Consider the following 26,833-nt stretch of genomic DNA (forward strand, 5'->3'; position numbering starts at 1 on the left):
TGAGTTATGTGTTGAGTTATGTGTTCTCTCCCGGGAAAGGTGTTTGCTTAGAAGACCTGCTGCCCTCCCCAGCTGCTGGAGTGAGCAAACGTGCGCTGTACTAGAGGAGCTGGAATAAACCTAAAAACTTATTTTGAAGCAGATTGTTCCTTTGAAATTAAAGGAAATTTGTTTAGTAAATGAAACTTGTACTTCCTACAAAAGGCCTGGGGTTGTTTTTGCTCAATGTTTTTAGTTAAGTTTAGTCAAATTTAGTTAAGTTTAGTCAAATTTAGTTTAGTTTAGCTAGAATTAACATAGAACAATTTGGAAATGAATTTTATTTTTTAGACCAGGGATCAGCAAACCCTGGCCTAAAGGCCAAGTGCAGCCCGGCACCTGTTTTTGTCAGCGGAGTTTTCCTGGAACGCAGGCAGCCTCGTTTGTTCCGGTGCTGTCTCTGGCCACTTTGGCACTGCAACGGCAGAGTTGAGTCGTTGTAATGAGGACTATATGGCTTGCAAAGCCTAAGATCCCTTATAGAAAAAGTTTGCAGATCCCTGTTCTAGAATAATGAAAGTACTTAGTGTGTTGTGGTTATATGTGGCATAAATTGCTACTAATTCTCTGAATTTTAAATATTTAAAATTTTTAATATTTAAATTTAAAATATTAAAATATAAATATTTAAAATTAGTATTAAAATGCAGTATATTCTGCTATTCTTGATTATATATTTTGTGAAAATATTTTTTTAAAATAACTAAATTCGCTGTGAAAGTTGGTATGGCTTGATTGCCTAATGGGCAATATGTTGAAAATTACAAAACTCATTTCTGCTTTTCAAACCCCTTGGACAGTAAAATAATTTATTTCTTGATTTGCATTTCACCACTTATAAATACCCTGGGAAAACCTCGTCTGGCACAAGACACACTATCAGCACTCACTTACAAAATGATTTCTTGATTTACGGGAACAATTTAAAATGACAGTGAGAAGAAGCTTTTTCTTCAGTTTTCCATGATGTCTGGCTTCTTCTAATCCTTGACATTCACATTCTTTCCAAGTGCAGGGCAGAGACTCAAGGTTATTCTGTGGGTTGCTTGACAGATGGCCGTGCCTCTTCAGGGGAGTGTGATTCTGGTCGTGAGAAAGTTATTTCAGTTACTTGCAGGAGATTCTGTGTGATGACTGGGGCTAATCTGATGAGCCCTGTAAGAACCAGCCTGGGGACAAGAATCAACTCGTTTGTTCCTTTATACCTGCATTCATTTAACAGACATTGAAGGCATGCTGAATTAGCTGCTGTGATCCCAATGATTCCATAGTCTGTTACAGGAGGTGGACACAAAGCAGATAATAATAATATGTTGTATTAAGTAAAACAATTGAGTTACATACAGATTACAGATTATTATGGGAGAGAAGGGGCATCTAATCCAACATGGGGAGATCAAGAAAAGGTCCCTGGTGGAGGCTAAATCCAGATACAGAAGTCCAGGACGTTCTATAGGACATTCAGGTGGAGCTGTCCAGAAAGTGGGTTTGAATCTGAATCTCTGGGTTGAGATATGGGCTAGGGATAAAGATTTAGGAGTCTTTAGTATAGAGACTAGTTAAAACAATGAGAGTTGATATCTCACCTAAGGTTCTAAAGAGTGAGAAGAGCATTGGGCTCAGGATGGGAAGGGCCAACATTTCAGAATTTGAAAGAGAGGACAGTTAAGGAAACAAGGAAGCAGTCAGAAAGATGCTTAAGAGTACCAACGGAGCGGGACTTGAAAATGTTTGTAAACTGAAGGGGAAGGAGACAGTGAACAGAGAGAGAAGATCCAGGAATCGTAAGGGGTGATTGGTAATGGAGGAGGCAGGAAGGGAGAATTCATTTAAAACATCACCTAATGTAACAGCTTATGTGTTAAACAAATAATTGCCTAAAATTTGTTTTCAAGGCTGTTGTTTAAAGTAGGCCCACGCAAATTAGTTGATTTCCTACATTTGTCAAAGCTGGTAATTTTTATTTAATCTGAAATGTATTTATTGAGCCCTTTTTTTTGGGCATCAGGCACTCTACTGTCACCTCAAGGGATAAACTATGAAGGATAAAAAATGATCCCATATGGACCTGGCCTTCAAAGAACTTGCAGCAAGATAAACCATATACCTAAATACTTATGACAGAGGGTAAAAAGTGACCAAGAAGGAAGGACTAAAGTGCTTGGAGGCAGAGAGATTACTTTTAGATTGGGGATTCAGGGGAGCAGTCATATTTGAGCTCAGTCTTGGAAGATGGGTAGAGATGGGAGTATGTGTAAGTCCAGCGTGGGGGAGAGGAAGCAGAGGCCAGTCATGAAACTCAGGATGCTGTCCCTCTCACATTGTTGCTCTTGGCTCTGTCTATCTCCGTCTCTAGACTGCCCCTCTGATGCTGAGGGCTGTGGTTACTTACAGAGCCTCATATGGTGTTTCGCAGGTGGTCCTTACCCAGTCTTTGCTGTCTGAATTTAACCTGACAGAGACATCATCATGTCAGATTGCTTATTCCACAGCCTTACCTGTGCTGGCCTCAGAAGTAAAGCAAAAACTAATTTAAAGACTAGAATTCTGTTTATCAGTAAAACAGGTAATAAGGTAGATCAACCTCTTGATTTGGTTTTGAGGATGACAAATTAAAACTAATAAATGAATCAAACATGTAATTTATAACATTCTTATACATGACATGAAAACAGTTTAAGATAGAAGTCACAAATATGGAGTTTCTTAAAGACCGATCAACACAATTTTTTTGGGATCTACTTTAAATGACAACATTGAAGCCAAGTTTTAGACAATTATTTTGTTAGCATGATAGCAAATGTAGTTACATTTGTTTTATACTTTGAAATGAGCTATATCTTTCTTTTCGGATTAAAATAACTTGGTGTACAGTTGCTTTAGACTAATCGAGGGTGATTTTTTAAAAAGCTGATGTTTTGTAGCTGCATCTGTATTTGCTTTGATAAACGTGGGGAATCAGAATTAGAATACAAATTTCACTAGTGGAATTACTTAGCTATTTTGAAGTGGTTCTATTTAAAGTACTACGTATGAGTTAGAATGGACAGATAGAAAAAGGAGTTAGAAAAAAAAGATATAGTAGGCCATATGTTTTCTTGTTGGTCTTGGAAAAGGAAATAATTAACAATATCTGTTAAAATAGGGTACTGTATATTGATTTAAGAGTTACGCAAGAAAATAATTCAAGGAATTAGGAACGTAGAGGATGTTGGTCCATGATGATTTTGTATCCTTGATTATCATAAATGTTTGAATTATGTGTAACTTCATTTTCTCCGTTGTTTTTTTGATAGTGATATCCAAAACAAATTTGAAGTCATTTCCTGTTTGTTTGACATGTGTTATTCTTGCTTTATAAATTCCTAAATTACTTAATTTAACCTGGTTCTCATTTCACAAATGATGGGAGTCAGATTAAGCAGTTTGTTTAAATATCTGCGGGGAATTATATGGGCAAGTCACCTTTTATGTTAGTGAGTCGGCAAGAAAAACTCATGAAATCTCACAGACTGCATGTTGCAAATGACTAAAAATAAACTTCTACAAATTAAAATAAACCGTTTTTTCATTAAATCCTATAAATGTAATTAAAAAACTTTTCTAAATCTTTTTGTGAGTAGGTAAGCGAGCAAAATAATTAAATAAGAACTTAATATATTTTCTTGTCTTTTTTTCTTCCTCCCAATAGGACCAGATGTATTATCAATCATTTCAGGTTTCAGAATATGGTAAGAGTTGTTCAATTTATTTTGAAAGAAAAAACATTTATTGCCTTTTACAGAGATAGGAGAAATTTTCAGGAGATGTGTTATTTAAAGTAAAACTCCCAATTGAGGTAAAATCCTGGTGTTTCTTATAGGTCTAAACCTTTTTTATCTTGTAAAAATGAAAGTTATAAATAAAAGGTCATTATAAAGAATAGTGAAGAACTTCCTAGAAGAGGGAATAAAGAAGAATTTCCTCCTTCTTTGTTGTGATCATAACGTCTTTAAGCTTTTGCACGGTGCCTTTGGAGCACAGCTCCGTGATTCCCGTGTCTGCATTTGCACAGCACTGGTGGAGGCGGTCCATCTCACTTGTGTCGTCCTCGTTCTGCAGGTGCTCCCTGAAAATGTCACAGTGAGAAGCACGTAGGGAAACAGTGTCACCCAGCTGTCTCGTTGGGTCAGAGAAAGAGAGGAAGGAAAGATGGTAGTGAAAGCTTGGGATCTCTGTGTTAGTTACAGTCTGAATAGCTATTTTGAGGTTATACACGAGATTTTTCATTTGATTTGTATCATTATTTTGAGATTGTGTCTCATTTGGGCAGTAGGAATTCTGGAAAGTAGTTTGCTTACACCTTTGTGGCTCAGGATCCACACTTCTCATACAGCACCATCATGTGGAGGTCTCATGATCAGCTAGAACAGGCATCAGCAAAATTTCTTCCTGTAAAGGGCCAGATAGGACAGTGCTAGGCCCTGTGGGCCAGTGTCTCTGTCATAAGTACTCAGCGCTGCCATTGTAGCACAGGGCAGCCGTAGGTAATATGTAGGTGAATGTGGCTGTGATCCAATCAAATTTTATTTATGGACACGGAAATGTGAAGGTCATATAATTTTCACATGTCATGAAATATTTTTCCTTTTACTTTTTCCAACCAGTTAAAAATACTAAGACCATTGTTAGCTCATGCTGGTCGTTGTTTACTGACCCCTGATCTGAAACTTTGTGGTCCAATTCGGGGGTCACTCACCATGTGTGGCTATTGAACACTTGAAATGTGACTAGTCCAAATGGAGATGTGCTCTAAGTGTGTAAAATTTCAGATTTTTAAAACTTGGTGCAAAAAAAAAGAAAGAAAAATAGCTCATTAATAATAACTTTTTATTTTCATTACATGTTGAAAGGATAATATTTTGTATATATGGGATTAGGTAAAATATAAAAATTAATTTCACCTGCTTTTTACTTTTTAAAAGTGGCTACTAGAAATTTAAAATACACCATGTGGCTCACGTTTTATTTCTTTTGGGCAGCCCTGATCTAGAAGAATAAATCAGAGGCACCGTGGTTTTACAGGCTACTTTCATTTCCCATCCAGGTGGTGCTGGGTGGTGGCATGATGTTGAATGGGGAATAGCGGAGCTGGAGGGTGGATTTCTAGCCTATGATGTTTGAGGAGGGAACGTTTGAATTTTCTTGTTCTGAGGGAATTCTACCTCTGAGTGGCCCCTAAGTTCTGTGCTGGTGGAGGACCTAGTAGGAGGGTCAGAGTTGACCCATATGGCCTTTTTGGCCCTCCAGTCCTATCTTGTCTAGAGCAGGAGTATCTTGGCACATCAAGGGTCTGTAGCCTGGTCTGGAGCAGAGGTCTACCCTGTATTGTTGACCCCTTGGCCTTCTCAATACTTCTTGTGTGTTAATTGCATGGTGAGATGCCTTTTTATGAGACTGATCTCTTTCTTTGTTCAGCGAAGTTAGACAAAAAACATTTCTTTAGACTGCAAGTAAATAAATTTTTTAGTTTGGTGGAGTGCTTTATATCAGATAGTATTAATATTTACAAAATATTTCATATCTTAATTGTATAAAGCTGACCCAAATTGGGGTTTATATTTTTGGACTTCCCTGCCAGTAGCTGCCCTGCAAGAAAAAACATCATTACTTTGCAGCCGTGTCTTAGTTATTAACTAGGAATCCTACTACACAGCTTCCTCTTCCTAGCACTCCATTATGTTAGGCTGTCACCAAATTTGCCTTTGATGTCTCAAAGGACGAGGATTTGCCATGACTGCTTGTAAGGCACCATGCCGAAGAAGGAGCATCTTGGCGCTCCCAGGTGTGCTGTCAGCAGCCACAGTGAAGAAAGGCCTGGGGGAGGGTCTGCTCTGGAAGCAGCTCCTCACAGGGATGTGGGAGTGTTTTGACCAGTGGCGAGGCCACACTGGGCGGCAGCGAATGAAAGCCTGGCCTCCATGGACAGGAGCCTCTGCATCTCGGGTTCTGGATGCAGTAGTTTCCACCCACTGGTGAGAGTGTCCGCAGCAGCTGCCCCCGCTGTTGCTCTCTACTCAGCAGCCTTGTTGGGGTGTCTAATTTTGAGTGAAACGAAGTGCTTTTCATCTATATGTTAATGTGTATTTGGATCCTAATGAATCTAAGTTCAAAAAGTACCAATTATCAACTCCTTTAGAACTATTTGTTCTGTATTTTGTTAAGCTGAAAATGATAGTAAAAAAGATTCTTTAAAATATTTACCCATGCTTTTCTTTTGCAGTATTACCAAAATTTGAAGTTGCTTTGCAGACACCATTATATTGTTCTTTAAATTCTAAGAGTTTAAATGGTACTGTCATAGCAAAGTAAGTATAATTTTTCTTTTTATGACTGTAAACTGTTATAAAAATATATAACAAAGAGCTCATTATATACTAATATAACATTAGTCCAGAATATTAGCACATGTTTTGATTATTAAAATTCCAAATGGGCAGGAAACAAGTATCTGTAATAAATTAGTAAGCATGGCACATGTCTGCACCGGTCTTTGCGTCCATCTCTCTGTTTCTAGGCTGATCCAGTCCTAAAGTATTTCCTACGAGCTTGTATCTTTCTAAGACTAATCAAGGAATTTACCTTACAGATTGTGCCAGATTGAAAAAGTGTTATATCTTTATTTATTCCTCATTCAGCTGATTTGGATTGAGGTGACTTATCACTTCTTAAATCCTAATTTTTTTCTCTGTCAGTAATGGAGGTTGAATTTTGGGTGCGGGGGGGGGGGGATTTGGTTGTCTTATTGCAATTAGCAGCTAAGTAAATACTCCACATTCGTCATTCATTTCAGCATATGTATGCAGAGACGTCCATTCCACCCCGTGTAACACATGTATGGTGGCTCTGATGATGTTGATCACTGGCTTGGACAGCATAGCATTTTGTTTTACTGAGGCAAAAGGCATCCTCAGAGTTCCAGACTAGCTAGTTCCAGACTATGTCTCAAAAGTATAGGCTAGGGGGTGACGTCAGTATCGTGGCAGAATGAGTGTTCCCAGTAATCTTCCCTTTCCACCATACAAGGAGAAAGACATTCACACTCCAACAGAGGACATCCAAACACAACACAAAAATGTCTGAGAGACCCACACAGCCATACAGTGGAGGGTGGAGAGGCTGGAGCCCCCCTAGGAGGAGGTGGAATGGGATAAGAGAAATCTTCACTCCCTCCCTTAAAGACTGGGATCTGGGACCACGGATGGCCTCTGAGAGGGAAGGAACGAGGAAGGGGATGTTTGTTTGCAGGAACATCAGAGCTCCTGAGGCCCTTGCAGCCTAGAAGAAAGCCCTTACTAAGGTGAGAGCTAACGCAGGGGTGACCTCATCAAGCCAACACCCCAGGAGAGCAGAGAATGAGAAAACCCCAAGACCACGCAGGAGAAAGTGCCCCTCCCCCCACCAGCTCAGCCAGGCTCCAACCCCTGGGATTTTTGGCTGAAGGCAGAGGGCTCAGAATACTCAGCTCCTGATCCCCACCCAGTGGCGAAAGGTGGTAACTGTGACCAAATAATACCACGATGCGCAAAAATAGAGCCACGCCCTCTGGCAGTATCAAAAATTATATTAAATTTACAGCCCAGAGAGAAAATGACAAGTACCCAGAAACCAGTCCTGAGGACACAGAAATATGTAATCTAAATGACAGAGAATTTGAAATAGCTATCATCGAAAAACTCGATGAGTTAAAAGAGAAACAATTCAATGAGTTCAGGAGCTACTTCACAAAAGAGATTGAAACTATAAAGAAGAATCAATCAGAAATATTAGAGATGAACAACACAAGGGAAGAGATAAAACAAAATATGGATTCCCGAATGCTTGAGTGGACATCATAGAGGAGTGTGTCAGCATAATCGAGGATAGACATGTTGAAATGCTCGAGACAGAGGAGGAGAGAGAACTAAAACTAAAAAGAAATGAAGAAAGTCTCTGAGAAATATCCGACTCAATGAGGAAATGCAACATAAGAATTATAGGTATTCAAGAAGGTAAAGAGAAGGAGAATGAAGCAGAAAGTGTGCTCAAAGAAATAATAGCATAGAACTTCCCAAACCTAGGAAAAGAGATGGATATCCACGTGGACGAGGCTATCAGATTTCCTAAATATGTCAATGTGAAAACACCTCCTGCAAGGCATATAGTAGTGAAACGGGCAAAAGTGAATGACAAAGAAAAAATACCAAGGGTAGCAAGGCAGAAGAAAATAACCTACAAAGGAACCCCTATCAGGCTTTCAGCAGATTTCTCTGCAGAAACCTTATAGGCTATGAGAGACTGGAATGATATATTCAGATCTTTGAAGGACAAAAACTTTCAGCCGAGAATATTCTATCCAGCAAAAATATCCTCCCGATTTGATGGAGAAATAAAAACTTTCTGAGATAAACAAAAGCTAAGGGAGTTCATAGTCACAAGACCCTCCCTACAAGAAATCCTCAAGAAGGCCTTCATACCTAAAAAAAAAAGGGGAGAAAGGGGCTACTAAGCACAGAGTAAGGAGATAAATAGGAAGACAAAATCAGGAAATCATAGCTTTATGTCAGAACAGATTAGCAAATACTCAAGAATAGCACTGAAGATAAAAGGAAGGAAAACATCAAATACAAGGATAATCTTGTCATTTCAATCACAAGCTCACAACACAAGATGGAATAAGACGTGAGAAAAACAACTTAGGAGGGGAAGGGGAATGGGACTGAATTGGTTTAGTCTAAGGAAATGAGAGGCCATCAGAAAATGGAGTGTCTTATCTATGAGATTTTGAGTACAGACCTCATAGTAACCACTAAACAAAAAAAGCAGAACAGAGACACAAATAATAAATAAGGAGAAAACAAAGAAACACAACATAAAAAACTACATAACTCAATTGATAGACCAAAATACACAGGGCAAGAAACAAAGGAAATGGAGGAGAACTGGAAGACGAGTGAGAAAATGCAGCATTGAGCCCTCAAATCTTAATAATCACCTTAAAGGTAAGTGGATTGAATTCTCCAATAAAAAGACACAGAGTGCCTAGTTGGATGAAAGAACAAGACCCAACACTATGCTGCCTCCAGGAAACACATCTCAGCTCCAACGACAAACACAGGCTCAGAGTGAAGGGATGGAAGACGATACTCCATGCTAATGGCAAACAGAAGAAAGCAGGTGTTGCAATGCTTACATCAGACAAAGCAGACTTCAAGGTAAGGCCGGTAAAGAGAGACAAAGAGGGGCAGTATATAATGATCAAAGGGACGCTCCATCAAAAAGGACTAACACTTATAAATATCTATGCACCCAACACAGGAGCACCAAAGTACACTATTAACAAACCTAAAAGAAGATATTAATAATAACACAATAATAGTAGGGGACCTCAATACTCCATTCACATCAATGGATAGATCACCCAGACAGAAGATCAACAAGGAAACAGTGGAATTAAATGAAAAGCTGGACCAGTTGGACTTAGTGGCCATATATAGAACACTCCATCCAAAAACAGCAAAACACAAAATTCTTCTCAAGTGCACATGGAACATTCTCAAGGATAGACCATATGTTGGGAAACAAGGCAAGCCTCAATAAATTTAAGAAGATTGAAATAATAACAAGCATCTTTTCCAATCACAATGCTATTAAGCTAGAAATTAATTAAAAGAAAAAAGCTGAGAAAAGGACAAAGATGTGGAGACTAAACAACATGCTATTGAATGAGCAATGGATCATTGAAGAAATTAAAGGAGAAATCAGAAAATATCTGGAGACAAATGAAAATGAAAACATACCATACCAACTTATATAGGATGCAGCAAAAGCTGTATTAAGAGGGAAATTCATCGCAATACAGGCTCACCTTAACCAACCAGAAAAATCCTCAATAAGCAATCTCAAACAACACCTAGCTGAATTAGAAAAAGAATAACAAAGCCAAAAGTCAGCAGACGGAGAGAAGTAATAAAAATTAGAGCAGAAATAAATGCAATTGAAACAAAAAAGGCAGTAGAAAGGATCAATGAAACAGAGTTGGTTCTTTGACAAGGTAAACAAAATTGATAAACCCCTGGCCAGACTTACAAAGAAAAAAAGAGAGAAAGCTCAGATAAATAAAATTAGAAATGAAAGAGGAGAGAGAACAATGGATACCACAGAAATACAACAGACTATAAGAGAATACTATGAAAAGCCGTATGCCAATGAAATGGAAAATCTAGAGGAAATGGACAAATTCTTAGACTCTTACAACCTCCCAAAGCTGAATCAAGAAGAAATAGAGAATCTGAATAGACCAATCACAAGTAAAGAGATTGAAACAGTAATCAAAAGCATCCCAAAAAATAAAACCCCCGGACCAGACGGCTTCCCTGGAGAACTCTACCAAACTTTCAGAAAGGACTTAATACCTATCCTTCTCAAGCTATTCCAAAAATTAGGGAAGATGGAACACTTTCTATCACATTCTACAAGGCCAATATCACTCTGATACCAAAGCCTGAAGGACAACACATAAAAGGAAAACTATAGGCCATTATCACTGATGAACATAGATGCAAAAATACTCAAGAAAATTTTGACAACCCGAATAGAGTAATACATCAAAAAGATTGTACATCATGATCAAGTGGGATTTATACCAGGGACACAAGGATGGTTCAACATCTGCAAATCAATCAACGTGATACACCACATCAACAAACTGAGGAATAAAAACCACATGATCATCTCAATAGATGCAGAAAAAGCATTTGACAAGATCCAACAGCCATTTATGATAAAAACTCTGAACAAAATGGGGATAGAAGGGAACTACCTCAACATAATAAAGGCCATATCTGACAAACCCACAGCCAACATCATACTCAATTGGCAAAAACTGAGTGCCATCCCCCTGAGAACAGGATCAAGACAAGGTTGCCCACTGTCACCACTCTTACTTAACATAGTACTGGAGGTTTTGGCCAGAGCAATTAGGCAAGAGAAAGGAATAAAGGAATCCAAATAGGGAGGGAAGAAGTGAAACTCTTGCTGTTTGCAGACGACATCATCTTATATATAGAAAACCCTAAGGGATCCATCAGAAAACTGTTAGAAATAATGAACAACTACAGTAAAGTTGCAGGGTACAAAATCAACTTTAAAAAATCAGTTGCATTTCTATACTCTAATAACGAATGTACAGAAAGATAACTCAAGAATACAATTCCATTTTCAAGCGCAAGAAAAAGAATAAAGTATCTAGGAATAAATTTAACTGAGGAAGTGAAGGACTTATACAATGAAACCTATAAGACATTATTGAGAGAAATAGGTGATGACATAAAGACATGGAATGAGATTCCATGCACATGAATTGGAAGAATAAGCCTAGTTAAAATGTCCATACTACCCAAAGCAATCTACAGATTCAGTGCAATCCCAATCAGAATCCCGGTGACATTCTTCATGGAAATAAAGAAAAGAATCCTAAAATTCATATTGGGCAACCAAAGACCCCGAATTGCTAATCCTGAGAAAAAAGAACAAAGCTGGAGGTATCACAATCCCTGACTTCAAAATGTACTACAAAGCCACAGTAATCAAAACAGCATGGTACTGGTACAAAAACAGGCACACAGATCAATGGCACAGAATTGAATACCCAGAAATAAAACCGCACATCTACAGACAGCTAATCTTTCACAAAGGTGCCAAGAAAATACAATGGAGAAAAAGTCTTTTCAATAAACGGTGTTGGGAAAACTGGACAGCCACATGCAAGAGAATGAAAGTAGACCATTATCTCATGCCATTCGCAAAAATAAACTCAAACTGCATCAAAGACTTGAAGAGTAGTCCTGAAACCATAAAACTCCTGGAGGATAATATAGGTACTACACTCTTTGACAGTGAACTTAAGAGGATATTTTCAAATACCATGTCTTCTCAGACAAGGAAAACAAAAGAAAAAATAAACAAGTGAGAGTTCATCAGATAAAGAGCTTCTGCAAGGCAAAAGAAACTAGGATCAAAACAAAAAGACAACCCACCAACTGGGAGAAAATATTTGCAAATCATATATCCGACAAGGGGTTAATCTCCATAATATATAAGCAACTTACGCAACTGAACAACAACAACAAAACAAACAGCCCAATCAAAAAATGGACAGAGGATGTGAACAGACATTTCTCCATAGAAGATATACAGATGGCCAATAAACACATGAAAAGATGTTCAACATCACTAATCATTGGGGAAATGCAAATCAAAACTACACTAAGATACCACCTGACACCTGTTAAAATGGCTATAATCAGTAAGACTAAAAATAACAAATGTTGGAGAGGGTGTGGAGAAAAGGGAACCCTCATACACTGCTGGTGGGAATGCAAACTGGTGCAGCCACTATGGAAAACAGTATGGAGATTCCTCAACAAACTGAAAACAGGAATACCATAGGACCCATCTTTTCCGCTACTGGGTATCTACCCAAACAATTTGAAACCAACAATCCAAAGTAACATACGCACCCCTATGTTCATTGCAGCACTATTCACAATAGCCAAGACATGGAAACAACCCAAGTGCCCATCGACTGATGATTGGATAAAGAATTTGTGGTATATATATACAATGCACACTACTCAGCCATAAAAAAAAAGACAAAATCATCCCATTTGCAACGTGGATGGACCTGGAGGGTATTATGCTAAGTGAAAATAAGCCAGACTGAGAAAGACAAACACCAGATGATTTCTCTCATATGTGGAATATAAACAAACCCACAGACAAAACAGTGGTTACCAGGGGAAGGGGGGTAGAGGGTTGGCACACGGGGTGAAGGGGAGCACTTGTGTGGTGACAGACAAGAAATAATGGACCAGTGAAATCTCACATTGATGTAAACTATTATGAACTCAATTTAAAAAAGGATAGGCTGGGGTTGCCCTCAATTAATTCCAGGACTGATCTCTTGTAGCTTTTATTTTTGATGTGTCAATGTCTGTGCTTTGGTTTCTGAAATCTAGTTAGTTTGAGAATTTATTTGCAATAGCTGATAAAAACTGGACTCGATCTCGCTGCTGTCTCATCATGACATCCCTCTCCTGGTGAGGGTTTGTGGTGGCAAGTGATGGGCAGGGAGTCTCCTGGTGGACCAGAGTGTTCCGAGAGCTGCTGCTTCAGATTCTGTTTGGTAGGAAATCATGTGAAACCCATCCACCACAAAGGCAGAAATGTGTCCACAATTCGTAGACCAAATTTGTTTTCTACCCGTGTTCAACTAAGAGGTAGCTTCCAAAATGACTTGGGCACTGTGGATGAATTTATGGTTTAGAAAGCACATAAATGCCTGCATTTTAGATAATTAGTATCCTGCTGATCTTAGCTGAAGGTGAAGCATTGTGTCTGGGTTTTACTTTGAGTTGTTTGACTAACGCTTATAAAGCTCAGTGAGTGTGAACCCACATAAGCACCGACGTGCGCAGGGGTTAGGCTGAGTGTGGAGGCCTTCTGAGTGTGACTCTGCATGAACCCTGATGTCCACAGGGGTTAGTCTGAGTGTGGAGGCCTTCTGAGTGTGACTCCGCATGAACCCTGATGTCCACAGGGGTTAGGCTGAGTGTGGAGGCCTTCTGAGTGTGACTCCGCATGAATGCCGACGTCTGCAGGCTCAGGCTGAGTGTGGATGCCCGCAGGGTTTGGCTCTGTGTGGACACCTCCTCTGCTTCTGCTCTTAGTTTTCAGGGATATCTGCAGGATTAGGCTGAGTGTAGACGCCTTCTGAGAGTGACTCTGCATAAGTCCCGATGTCTGCAGCATCAGGCTGAGTGTGGACACCTTCTCTGCCTTTGTTCCTAGTTTTCAGGGATTTAATACTATGAGTTCAAACAGTGGTTCTTCAACTCTAGTAACTCTGCAGAAAATTTTGTATACACTTTTAGGTGGTGTGGATTCCCTGAAGCCACAACATCGACACCCTCTTCCCCTTTAGCTCAGTAAGAACCCTTGGAGTGTCATCCTGCTTCTCATTTGTAATACTCATGGCTGAGAAGGCTGTGACAATTGTGATGGCCCCTGGCATTTCTTCAGTGCTCACCACATTGTATTCTCGTCACTTTCCTTAGTCTGTGTATCAGTCAAGTTTCAACCAGGGAAGCAGAACCAGTAGGAGATTTATATTAAGAGATTTATTGCAAAGAGATGGTGTACTTGATTGTGGGGCCAGCTAGGCAAGTCCAGTCTGTAGGGCAGGCCATCGGGAAGGGCAGGCTGGAGCTCTCAGGCCTGAGCTGAAGTTACTTTCCACAGGCAGAATTTCTCCCTCTTCAGGGAAGTCTCAGCTTTGCTTTTAGGCCTTTCAACTGATTGAGTCAGACCTACCCAGAGTATCTGGGATAATCTCCTTTGCTTAAAGTCAACTGATTATGGACTTTAATCACATCTATAAAATACCTTCACCTCAACACTTGGATTAGTGTTTGAATAAGTGACTGGGGACTTTTGCCTAGTGAAACTGACACATCAAAAAGAGCAGCGTTCTTAGGGGCCAGCCTGGTGGCACAGTGGTTAAGTTCACATGTTCTGCTTCAGTGGCCTGGGTTGCCGGTTTGGATCCTCGGTGTGGACCTGTGCACCGCTTGTCAAGCCATGCTGTGGCAGCGTCCCACATATAAAGTAGAGGAAGATGGGCATGGATGTTAGCTCAGGGCCAGTCTTCTTCAGCAAAACGAGGAGGATTGGTGGTGGATGTTAGCTCAGGGCTCATCTTCCTCAAAAAAAAAAAAACACCTTAGTCTATTTGGTTTGTTGTGAGTAGTCAGCCTCCTTATAGCCATTTAAAGTTCTCGGATCTGGCTACTTCTGATGTTAGTCCATTCCAAATACTTCCTTCCTGTTACTTCTCCTTCCTTCAGGCTTCAGTTGCCCAGGGATGATGTCAGTGGTCACGGCAGAGGAAGGTAGTTGTATCCTGGGGCAGTGCAGACCTGTGTGATTTCAGGGAATCAACACCGACATCGCCTAGGCCCCTTTCGCCTGAGGTCCTCCACCCCCACCGTCATGAGTTCTGGGCCTACTAGTGCATTTCAGTAGGGTCTGCGTTCATTCAGACGGAGGACGTAATGTACAACTTTGCAACAGATTAAGGAAGTATTTTGACCAGCGGGGTCTTTTATCAGTCTATGAATATTGGCCTGGACCCCTTCTAGAAATGCTGCATCCCTGAAGAGATGGAAATGCTGCTGCTGCTCATCGTCGTCATCCTGTGTCTGCCATAGTTGAAGGTGCCGTCTCCTCTCCGCAGAGGCTGAGCCCTCCACGTGGACCTTGGACTCTGTCTGCTGTCGGAGCATCAGAGTCGCACTCCTCTCTCATCTGTCTCAGAGTGTCTCGACTTCTTCTGTTTGGTATCTTTAGCCTTTTGCTCATTAGTGGCATCTTCACTCTATGTTTAAGCATTTCTATGTTAAAAGAAACAAGCCCTGCTTCGACCTCCATCCCTCATCCGAGCTACTGCTGTCTCTCACCTCTGCACAGGCAAGTTAGAGTCGCATTTTTGACTTCTTCAAATTCCACTCATTCGTTAGCCCGTATACTCTGCCTTTCACTCTCACTATGCCATTGAAGCTGCTTTCACCACGGGCCTTCTTGCTTAGTCTCAGGGGTACTTTTTTAGGCTTTTACAATTTTTTTCCCTTTGCAGCACTTGACATTGTTATCTTCTTCCATTGCTTTTCTCGTTTTTCTCCTTTCCCTTTGGCTACTTCTTTGAGACTCTTTGCAGGCAACTCTCTTCTGTCCATCTTTAAAAGTTTTGTTCATCAGAGCTCCATTTTTGGCTCTTTTTCCTTCTTTCTTTATACATTTACTCAAGAGTTTTCTTCTCCATGACCAGAGCTTCTGCTACTGTTTATAATTTGGTGACACCTAAGTTCATATCGCCAGCCCGCATTTCTGTTTTGAGAATCAGATCGCCGTGTCTCGCTGCCCACTGGCCATTCCCCACTGGGTATCCTACAGATATTTTAAACTAAACATCTTGTCTTCCCTCAAGCCTAATTCTTCTGTGCATCGCTGTCTTGGTGGACTGTACCACCATCTGGCTAGCTGCCCAAGTCAGCTGCACTCTTCCCACCCCCTCAATCCCAACATCCAACCAACATCTACTGCTACTGGTTCTGTCTCCTTAGCATCTCTCAAATCCATCTCCATGGCCACTTTCTTGATTCAGGCCAACATCATGACCTTTCTCTCCTCAACTACTGTTGTAGTTCCTTAAAAATTTTCTTGACTCCAGTTTTACCTCTTCCAATTTTTTCTCTACACTGTGTCTAGAATATTTTCTCCTCCTCCTTCTTCTTCCTTCTTCTTGCTAGGCAAATATGATTTTATGACTACTTTGCATAAAAATTTTCAGACTATCGCCTTGAGGATGAAGTTCAAATTCTTTTTTTCTTTTGGAGGAAGATTAGCCCTCAGCTAACTACTGCCAGTCCTCCTCTTTTTGCTGAGTAAGCCTGGCTCTGAGCTAACATCCGTGTCCATCTTCCTCTAGTTTATACGTGGGACGCCTACCACAGCATGGCTGCCAAGCAGTGCCATGTCCACACCCGGGATCCGAACCAGCGAACCCCGGGCCGCCGAGAAGCGGAACGTGCGAACTTAACTGCTGCGCCACCAGGCCGGCCCCGAAGTTCAAATTCTTTAGCATATCTTCTAGAATTCTTTTCTAGTTTCGTGTCTTTGGAAACATCCCACCCAGCCCCTTCTCTACCCTCCCTAACTCTACTCCCAAATTTTACTTATGCTTCTAAGAATGCAGAATGCGTTTTCTGACCAGTAGGCCCTTACATAGACAATTTCAAGGTTTGACCACTTACCCCAACCCTCTATGCTATACCTCTCATAGCACTAGTCATGTGGTGTTGCTGTTTGCTGTCCACCTCTTTGAGGGTGGGTCTGTGTCTTGTTTACTACATACCTTGGTGTCTGGTACCGTGCCAGCCATGGAGCAGGCATCAGTAAGTACTTATTGAGAGAACAAATGGATAAACAACGTGATCTCTAAGGTTTCAGTTCCGAGCTGCATGTAGCATGGCAACGGTCTTCATACTCCATCAAAAGCCTGCTATTTGGGGTGAACCAAATTAAGTTGTATGGGCAATAGGCTTGGTGTTTGTCACTGAATTAGGGATTAGAGGGTAGGACTTGAAGTCCACTTGTTCCTTGGGTGTACTTTGAAAGATGAGTTCTGTTGTCTTACCACTTGGATAGTTGTTTTTAAGTTCTAGGGATGATTTTTAAATATTTGTTTCATATTAGCTATTATAGTCATCTCTATGAGTGATGGTAGACCATTTAGGTTACTCTTTTGCTGGTAGCCATCTGTCCCATCAAGACGTAGTTAATAAGCGGAGGATTGCTGGAAATTTCCCAGAGAAGAAGGTTAACAGTCCTTTTTTAGTTCTGAAATCTTTAACTGAGATGAATAAAAATCAGCATTTCTTTATTAGCTTTGATGTGAACGTCTCACTATTCCCACTTCATTAAAATAAATGATAGACTTTTTCCCACTAACCACAGTGGGTTCTAGAGGATAGTGAAGAAAATAACAGAGCATCCATCTAGTCACTTCTCTAACACCTGCACACTGCAGGATTTTTGAATTATTATTTAATCTAAGATTTATTAAAATGTGTTCATTATTTGATGAATTGAGACATTTGTATCCTGGAAATGACTTGGAAAAAAAGGTGGTGAGAAACTTGAATTATACCGATAGGTTCAACTTTTTAGGTATTATTTTTTAAGGCATTAGTGCTATGGCTGTTTTCTGGAAAAAAAAAAAAAATCCTTGTTTTGTTAATGATACTATACCAGGCCATCTTTGCTTTGCTTTTTAAAATATTGTTAGGCTATTATTTTCTGAATAATTAGTTTATCCCAAGTGCTTCTAGGTTCTACTTAGGACAATAACTGTTACTATCCTTGCTTCACTTTATTATAATCAGCTTGGTGCTTGGAAAGCTAAATCTGCTGCACATTTAAATCGAATTTAAAAATACTTATGTCTGAGAATACTTTAAATTATGTCTGGATTTTCAAACTCTCTGTGCTATCATGTGATATAACTCTTTTAAAATAATAATGTTCTGGTATTCTAGTTATATGTTTATTTAATCTTTAACAAGATACAAGCAGTGTTGGGTTTTGAGACTCTCTTTTGAATGAATAAATTTGATGCTGAAGTTGCTAATCAGAGTTTTCATTCTGGTTCGGAAGGGTGGTGCATTTGAGGATGGATTTGTTTTATTCTTCTTAATTTGGAATATGCTATATTTTGCCATTAGCTTTGAGTTGAGTTGATCCAGATGAGAGATTGTTTCTGTCTTCTACTCGCAGATTCAGGAAGCAGGAGTTTACTGTTAGATTTATAGAGCGCCAAGCAAAGTTGACGTCCACGTTTGGCTGAGCATTTCACAACAGAGGTGGAAGGAACCCAGGAAACATTTAAAAAAGGCTTTCTGGCTGTAAAATGGTTCACCAAAGATTGCCTCTCCTTCCCACAAAGAGACAGTCCCATCATAAGAGGAGATAAAAGTAATAGATAGAAGGCAAGATAGCAGAGATGACATTTGCCTCAACAAGATAATTTTTGTACTATGGATAAAAAAATTACTCTTATTTTAAATTTTCCTGCAAAGAACCAATTTTTGGTAGCCACGAGCACGTTGTTTGGTCTAATAGACATTCCTGGCTATGACTGGAACAGGCTGCGGCAGTGGGCTGTGGTGATGGCAGTCTCCACTAACATCTACAGGTGTTCAAAAGCCATGGCGCCTCCTGGGCGTGCAGGTAGCGGGCCGGTTCGGGCTTCTAGGAATAAAAGATTTTCATCATCTTTTAAAAATCTTTGAACAGGAAACTGTCGCTTCCAATTATGATCAGATTTTCTCTGACGTCTGTAAGATGGCTAGAGGCTAGGTAAAGTGTGTATTGTGAAGTGTTTTGAGGTATTGTGGTTAAAAGTTTCCCAATTTTGGAGACTTACTTTCAAGGCTCACTATTTATTAAGGGTATTCCTAGCTTTGTCTAGTTTTAAAAATTTGTAGTCAGAGTATGTTTTTAATATAATTCTTTTAAGTTGGATGGACAGTGTATGCTCTTGACAGTAATATTTTTGTTGTGTAATTTTGATAATATCAAATTGAAAATGTAAAAAAAGTCCATTTATTATTTTTCAGGTATACGTATGGGAAGCCAGTGAAAGGAGATGTAACGCTTACATTTTTACCTTTATCCTTTTGGGGCATGAAGAAAAATATTACAAAAAAATTTAAGGTAAAACTTTTGCAGATATCTTATAATTTGTAATGGGGAAAAACTGTAAGTGTTCTTTTTCTAGAAATAAGATTTTATACTGAATTAACAAAAAATTGGGTGTAAGAAAATCAAGAGCCTTCTAGCTTTGGACAAGTGAGAATTTACCCATTTATAGTAATTAAATGGAATCAGAGCCGTCGTATTGTTGTGACTTAGTTTGAATTTTATCCCTAAAATTTGAATTGCTAATATGAAGAATAAAATTGAAATTTTTTAACAAAACAGATAAATGGATATGCAAACTTCTCTTTTAATGATGAAGAGATGAAAAAGGTAATGGAGTTTTCAGACGGGCTTTCTGAACACGTGTATCTGTCTTCCCCTGGGCCGGTAGAAATTTTAGCCACAGTGACAGAATCGCTCACAGGTTTGTGGACTTTGAAGTGAAGGTAACGCTGCTTGCCTGGGGCTGCTCTGTCGTCTTCCTTAGCGTAGCTGGCGCGTAATGCTGAAATTGGCGTGACTCTTAATTAGTCTAGCTTGCAGAATGCTTTCATCATGAAGGGGAAACTCCTTTTCTGTGACAGTCTGTACTTCAACCACATTTGATAGGTATTTGTAATGTTTTCCTTTCCTTCTCTTTCTTTTCAGCCTGAAAACTACATGGAATGGTTGACCTTCTCAGCTGACTAACCATCTTCTTGTTTTTAATCACTGAACATCTTCTGAAGTCTCACCCGCTCCTAGACAGTTTTCTCTTCTAATAATAAAATAAAGCTTAATCACTTGGATCTTTCTGTTGCTATTTTAACAGCTTTCACCACTCTCTGAAAGAACGAAAGACTGTTGTGTGAGGGCCTGATGTGCTGCTGCACGTGTCCTTGATGGGTATGGTGGGGATGGTGCCTTAGGAAAGGATCTGCACAGGACGCAGTGGAATCGTGTGGTTTCCTCAGTGGGCAGGCCAATGTGGGAAGGAGGCGTCTGCGCCCTGATAGCTCAGCCCTTTGGGGAAGTAGCTCAGATGGGGAAATTTGGTGCCTAGAAGGTGTTGGTGAAGCATAACTTTTGCTTTCTAAATGGTGCAACTCCAAAACAGGTATCTCAAGAAATGCAAGCTCCAATGTATTTTTCAAGCAACATGATCACATCATTGAATTTTTTGATTATGCTACTGTCTTGAAGCCATCTCTCAACTTCACAGCCACTGTAAGTTGGCGTATTTATTAATGATCTAAAGCAGTAAGTTCAATTTAATGAAACCCAATGGGAAATAATATTTTCAGTGCTTTTCAAAAACTTTAAGCCATGAGTAGCTAGATTACTTTTCCTTTTTAGATATATGAGGTGTATGAATTGTTTCAAAATAACCTTTCTCTAATTTTTCTAAAAATGTAGTTTCCAACAAAAATATTTTCCTTAAAATTTGTATATTTGCTGAGGAAGACTTGCCCTGAGCTAACATCTGTGCCAGTTTTCCTTTGTTTTGTATGTGGGTTGCTGTTACAGCATGGCTGATGAGAGGTGTAGGTCCACGCCTGGGATCTGAACCTGCAAACCAGGACTGCTGAAGCAGAGTGTGCCAAACTTAACCACTATGCTGTGGTGCTGCCCTCTCATAATTAATTTAATAAGCAATTTAAGTTAGATTTGGATTGCTATGTTGAAACTTTTATAAATTAATTGAAGGAATTAGATGTTAGTGAAAAACTTTCAGTTTTAATTTGATTTTTATAATCATTAGTTTTAGTTCTAGCAAAGATGTAGTATTAAAAAATTTTCAATAGGCGCCAACCCTGTGGTGCAGCAGTTAAGTTTGGATGTTCCACTTCCGTGGTTCCCGGGCATGGACCTATGCACCACTTGTCAAGCCATGCTATGGCAGGCGTCCCACATATAAAATATAGGAAGATGGGCATGGATGTTAGCTCAGGGCCAGTCTTCCTCAGCAAAAAGAGGGGGGTTGGCGGCAGATGTTAGCTCATGGCTAATCTTCCTAAAAAAAATTATCAACAAATCTCCTCATTTTTTCTTTGAGAGAGTACTGAGTTAAAACATTGATTGAGTGAGTTTTGACAATGTGCAAGGCATGGTGCTGGATGGGGCTTACGGGGCCAAGGAGGACCCAGTCCCTACCCTGGAGTCACAGTTTTTGTGATGCTGACAGGATGGTATGCACACAACCTTAAGGCAAGATAAGAGAGAAGTACAAGACTTGGCGTGTATTGGATTTGCGAGGTGGGAAGAGGGAGGGGAGTTCAGAGATGTTAAGTCTGACAGAATTGTAGTCTTAGCAAAAATAGGAAAGGTGAGATGGTGGCTCAATTTTAGAAGTGCTGAGTTTGAGATGACAGAGACACACAAGTAGACTCTGCTGGCAGGGCATTGGAGGTGTTGAGTAAGTGTTCCAGACCAAGGTGAGGATGGCAGCAGGAGTGCTGAGAGCTCTGAGGAGGAGAGAATGGATAACTGCTGATTTGGCCTTTACAAAGTCTCACATTTAGGGAGAGGAAGAGGAACCGAAAAGGACACTGAAGGGATGCAGAACAAGGGGTTTGAAGTGAAGAAGATTGTTGTGGTGCCATGGAAGGCAAGAGGAGCCATGATAGCAAGAAAGGAGTGGTCAGTGGTATTGGATGCCTCCGAAAGACACCACTTAATCTGGAAGTTAGGGTGCTACCAAGAGCTTTTAAGAGTTCAGTTTCATGGGGCTAGCACAGGTAGAGACTGAATTGAACTGAACTTAAATCCTTTGCTTTTCTTGTTATCTGTTAACTAGGTGAAGGTAACCCGTTCTGATGGCAATCAACTGACTCCTGAAGAAAGAAGAACTAATGTGGTCATAACAGTGACACAGAGAAACTATACCGTTTACTGGAGCAGGTGGAACAGTAGAGACCAGGAAGTAGAAGCTGTCCAGATTATAAATTATACTGTCCCACAAAATGGAATCTTTAAGATTGAATTCCCAATCCTGGACGATTCCAGCGAGCTACAATTGAAGGTGCCGTCTGTTTCCCACCATTCTGTTACTGCAACGACGTCATTAAAATTGTAATCTTGTGGTAGGCTCTCAAGGTTTTGGAGGTCAGAGTGCACAGGGAGTAGACACGTGTTTCTATTTTAAAAAATGGGGAAAGTGTTAAAAGTAATTTGATGACGGTGGCTGAGGGTTAGACTGGATGCTTCCGTGTGAGTTCATTTTGAAGAGCACAGCCAAGTAGAACAACCTGCAGGTGTGGTGGAGAAGCTCCCACACTCCCAGGCTAGCTTGATTTTCAATCATTTGAAATTGTATTTAGACAGGAGCTGAAATGAAAGATGAATATCTTTTTTTACACTTATGTTCCTTTGCTGAGCTCTTTCCCAGGTCGGCTCTCAAGACTCCCCAGCCATTCCTGCTCTCTTTCTTTTGGTCACTCAGCTCTGCCACAGGTGTAGCCTCTGAGGTTTACTCTGACTGTTGGTGGATCAAGTTGGCTGACACGATATCTTGCTTGTAGATGAGCACTGAGTTGTGGAGACAAGGAAAGGAGTCGTTTTTCATTTCGTTCTCTCTTCTCACAGTGTTTCCTGATAATATGCTTTTGCTTCTGAAATGAGTTAGGACTATACTTTTTCCTCTTAGATTATGGCGATGAAGACCCTTCTCTGCATTTTAAAGCTGTCACTTTATAGAATAAGCTATAAAATGATGAAGATCCAGTATCTGGGGAGGGTATTTTTCCTGCATGAAAAAAAGTAAAAGTGAATTTGCCTTTCAGTATTGTTCATCAGAGAGCATCTTTCCTCAGGGTGTTATTGAAGATGAAAATTTATGCCTCCCTTTTCTTTTGTTCTAGGCCTCTTTCTTGAATAGTGTGAGCAGCATGGCAGTTCACGGTATGTTTATGTCTCCTAGTAAAACATATATCCAGCTGAAAACAAGAGATGAAAATATAAAGGTAATGCTAATGATCACTTGATAATTACAATATAATTGTACTCTTTTGCCATTAATATGCGTATATTAATTAATATGTTTTTTCTAGGTGGGATCACCTTTTGAGTTGGTGGTTAGTGGCAACAAGCAATTGAAGGAGTTAAGCTACATGGTAATCTCTTATAGAATCTTAAGTTTATGATCTGTTATAGAATCATCTTAAGTGATGTCTACCGTATGTCTACATTAAACTTACTGATTTTTAAAATTCAGCCACACAGCTTTTTATATTTTAGCCTGTCCTTTTTATATTGCAATCAAAATGTCTTTTTTCTTTTTTCACCTATATTTGCATTTCCAATTTAAGATGGATAATTAAATGTTGCATTGTGTTTAAAATTTAAATTTCTGTTAGATAAGCCACACACCTTCGTTGTAGAAAATTATAAAATATAAGAAAAACAAAAAAAAGCAAAGAAAGATTGCCACCTGCAGCCTGGTGATCTTGCTCCTCCAGCTCTCCTGGTGGCACTGTTCCCCTTCCCCACGAGGCTGGGCTCTCGACTGTGCAGCTGCTGCCGCCTCACTGTGGCTTCATCTCATCCTTTTCCGTTTCAGTTTATTCTCTCTGTTGGTCAGGGAGGTTTTCTTGCATTCAGAGAGGCTTTCAAGTTGATTTAAGTCAAGAGGTTGTGTATTTGGTTAAAATTATGATAAATGTTCTTGCTGTTGAGATTCACACTACCTTCAGCATAAGATGAAACGTCCGCTCTTCTTTTCAGGTGGTGTCCAGGGGACAGTTGGTGGCTGTAGGCAAACAAAATTCAACAGCCTTCTCTTTAACACCAGAGAATTCTTGGGCTCCGAAAGCCTGTATAATTGTGTATTATATTGAAGATGATGGGGAAATTATAAATGATGTTCTAAAAATTCCTGTTCATCTTGTTTTTAAAAATAAGGTAAGATTTAAGGTAATGATGTTTAAAAGAAAACGTCATATTAGTGAACTCTGAGAAATGGTAATATTTCTTTAGAAAAGTATCGTTAAACCAAATTGGTTAGAAATTTATATTCCTTTCTAGAGCTATGATTAAACCTCTTCATATTTAGTTGCTATTTATATATTTTTGCCTGTGGAATTACTGGGCACTGTGGGTCTTATTTGTCAGTTATGTATTCTTGGCTTTAAGACTTTAACTCAAATCCACTGAAGCTATTTCAGGATTTCCAAATAGTGGAGTCAGTGCTGCTCTGGGCCTGGGAGATACGGCAGTATGGAATTGTGTGGTTTGGATAATGGGGTGAGAGTGAGATGGAGGCTGTGGGAGGGAGTGAGGCCATTTGCAATGATGTGGGGAAGCAAAGCTGGGCTTTGGTTTATCCGTTTCATCAGCCGGGAAGCTGATTCAGGACAAATTTACAATAAACTTGGCTGCTTTGCATGTGGAGATCTGTGTGGAGTTTGGTCTCTAAACACTCAGTAGCCTAAAGGGTATAGCTCATGTGGGAAACCGCCTGGGAACCCAACTCTAGAAGTAACCTGATTGCAAGAGTGCCAGGTGGAATTGACATTAAAGGAGCCATGTGTATGGCTCATGCATATTAAAATGAGCCGTTGTTCTCACTAATAGCCGCTGCCTTCTCAGGTCCTCATAAGTGAAATAATCATTGTGTTAAAGTAGTGATTTGCAGAGTACAGTTCCTTTAATAGCATTTCCTTTTCCTTAATTTGTTAACATTTTGAGAAGTGGCAGTAGTTATCCATGCCATCTGTTGTTGAGAACTCTTAACTATAACTTTGATTGTCAAAATATAACATAAACTTCTATTTTTCATCTAATGAAAGGAAATTTTAAATAGACAATGCTATGTTCTGTTCCTTTCAGAGCACAATTTTTGACTTCTAGTGATTCCATTAATCACCTGACAAAGGTGGATTTTAAAGTAGGAGTCAGGCTTAAGTATGGAGGCACACATCTCTGAAAGTGAGACCAGGTTCTAAAAAAAGTTACAATGTAAAGGTCATTTTCTCTGAGGAAGCAGAGTGAATAAATAACATACTTCCAGAAAATTTTGTAGATATGAGAGACAAATTGTTACTGCCTACAAACAGAGGTTCTTTACCTGCCACACAAGAGGGGCCAAATAAAAACTGGAATGCTAGGCTTATGGCAAGGAAAGGAGGGTTTTTATTTTGGGTGATATCAGCCGAGAGATGAGAGTGAGCCCTCAAATTTGTCTTGTTTCATTTCATCTCCCCGAAAGAGGGGAGGTGAGGGGTTTTAAAGGTTTGTGAGGAATGTGGCTCTTGTGTGTGTGTGTGTGTGTGTGTGTGTGTGTGTATGTGTGTGTGGTGGGGAGGCAGTGGCCTTGCTGGTCGGAGCTTTCCCACCTGCCTGCGTTCGGCCTTGGGACACTGTTTACAGGGAGGAGGCTGATAAGGAGTCCAGATGGTGGTCCTTGGCTATTTGTCTCCATGGTGGATTCTGGAGCCAGGGAGTGAGCAGGGAAAGAGTGCTTTGGTTTTAGCCCCACATATGCTGGGTTTAATATAGGGGAACTGATACCAGGGCCGGTATCAATTCCTCCCTATTTTATGTTCATTTCTCAATCTTGAGGGATTTGGGGTGGTGACCAGTTTATCTACTTCCTGCTGAATTGGGGCATAGGTTGTTACATCTTGTTAACCAGCCTTTTAATAAGGCAGTGATGCAGGTGGGCTTCCAAAGGTAGGCCTGCATCATGTGAGTATATAACCAGGTATTTAAGAAGAAGCACTTTTAGAGAAACAAAAAGAAAAAACAAGGTTAATGGTTGGAATAAATTATAAACCAGTTCTTGAGCCCAGGGGGCAGTCAATCAAGATTCCCAGAAGTCAGGGCCGAAGCATCCTTTGCAGTTTGAATGTCTCTGATGGTGTCATCAGGCACTCAGGTAGCTTTCTGAGTGGCTTACACAGGAGCAGCCATGACTCTCTCTTAAGTTTATATCAAGTCCTCTAGCTTCAGTTTTTAGGAAAAAGGGTAGGTTCAGTTCTCAATGATTACAGATGACAGTGATGGAAAAAAATGGAAAATGTTAGTTTGGAGATTTATTTCAGATATTTTAGGAGACTAGAAGAATTCAGGATCTAGGCCAGTTTACAGATATAAAACAAAACCTCAAAGACAATTAATGGAACCAGAATCTAATATCCGTGAATGTATAGTATAATCTCTATTGAAACATAATTTTTTCCCCTAAAATCACCCTCAATTTTACCAAAGATAGCTAAATTAAGACCCACTGCTTTATAAAATAGGTTTAGTTTTAATAAACTTGGCCCAATTATTTGCATGAATACGGTAAGAATAGCAATTAATCATATAGGTTCTTTTAAATCTGCTTTGCTAGAACTTTTTGCAAGGAATCTCAGATTGAACTTTAAAGGCCTTTTGAGACCAAGGAAGTCAGACCAAGAACTTGTCATCAGATACTGTCTGCAATACCTACAGATTTGGGTGAATTCCTCTCTTCATGAGGTCCCCAAAATACTGAGGT

The 26,833-nt window shown here is 39.8% G+C and overlaps 1 protein-coding gene across 12 annotated transcripts in view; it reads left to right on the forward strand.

The window, feature by feature from the left end:
* Positions 1-26,833, forward strand: part of CD109 (CD109 molecule) — a 195,045-nt gene that overhangs the window by 99,299 nt on the left and 68,913 nt on the right. For all 12 annotated transcript variants that reach the window (XM_070225130.1, XM_070225131.1, XM_070225132.1 and 9 more), the window contains 9 exons: positions 3,731-3,770; positions 6,302-6,386; positions 19,293-19,389; positions 19,657-19,798; positions 20,471-20,580; positions 22,151-22,375; positions 23,214-23,315; positions 23,403-23,465; positions 24,076-24,252. In XM_070225130.1, the coding sequence (XP_070081231.1) occupies positions 3,731-3,770; positions 6,302-6,386; positions 19,293-19,389; positions 19,657-19,798; positions 20,471-20,580; positions 22,151-22,375; positions 23,214-23,315; positions 23,403-23,465; positions 24,076-24,252 (1,041 nt within the window). The remainder of the gene's footprint in view (positions 1-3,730; positions 3,771-6,301; positions 6,387-19,292; positions 19,390-19,656; positions 19,799-20,470; positions 20,581-22,150; positions 22,376-23,213; positions 23,316-23,402; positions 23,466-24,075; positions 24,253-26,833) is intronic.

Source organism: Equus caballus, chromosome 10 (assembly GCF_041296265.1).
Source record: "Equus caballus isolate H_3958 breed thoroughbred chromosome 10, TB-T2T, whole genome shotgun sequence".
Lineage (NCBI taxonomy): Eukaryota > Metazoa > Chordata > Mammalia > Perissodactyla > Equidae > Equus > Equus caballus.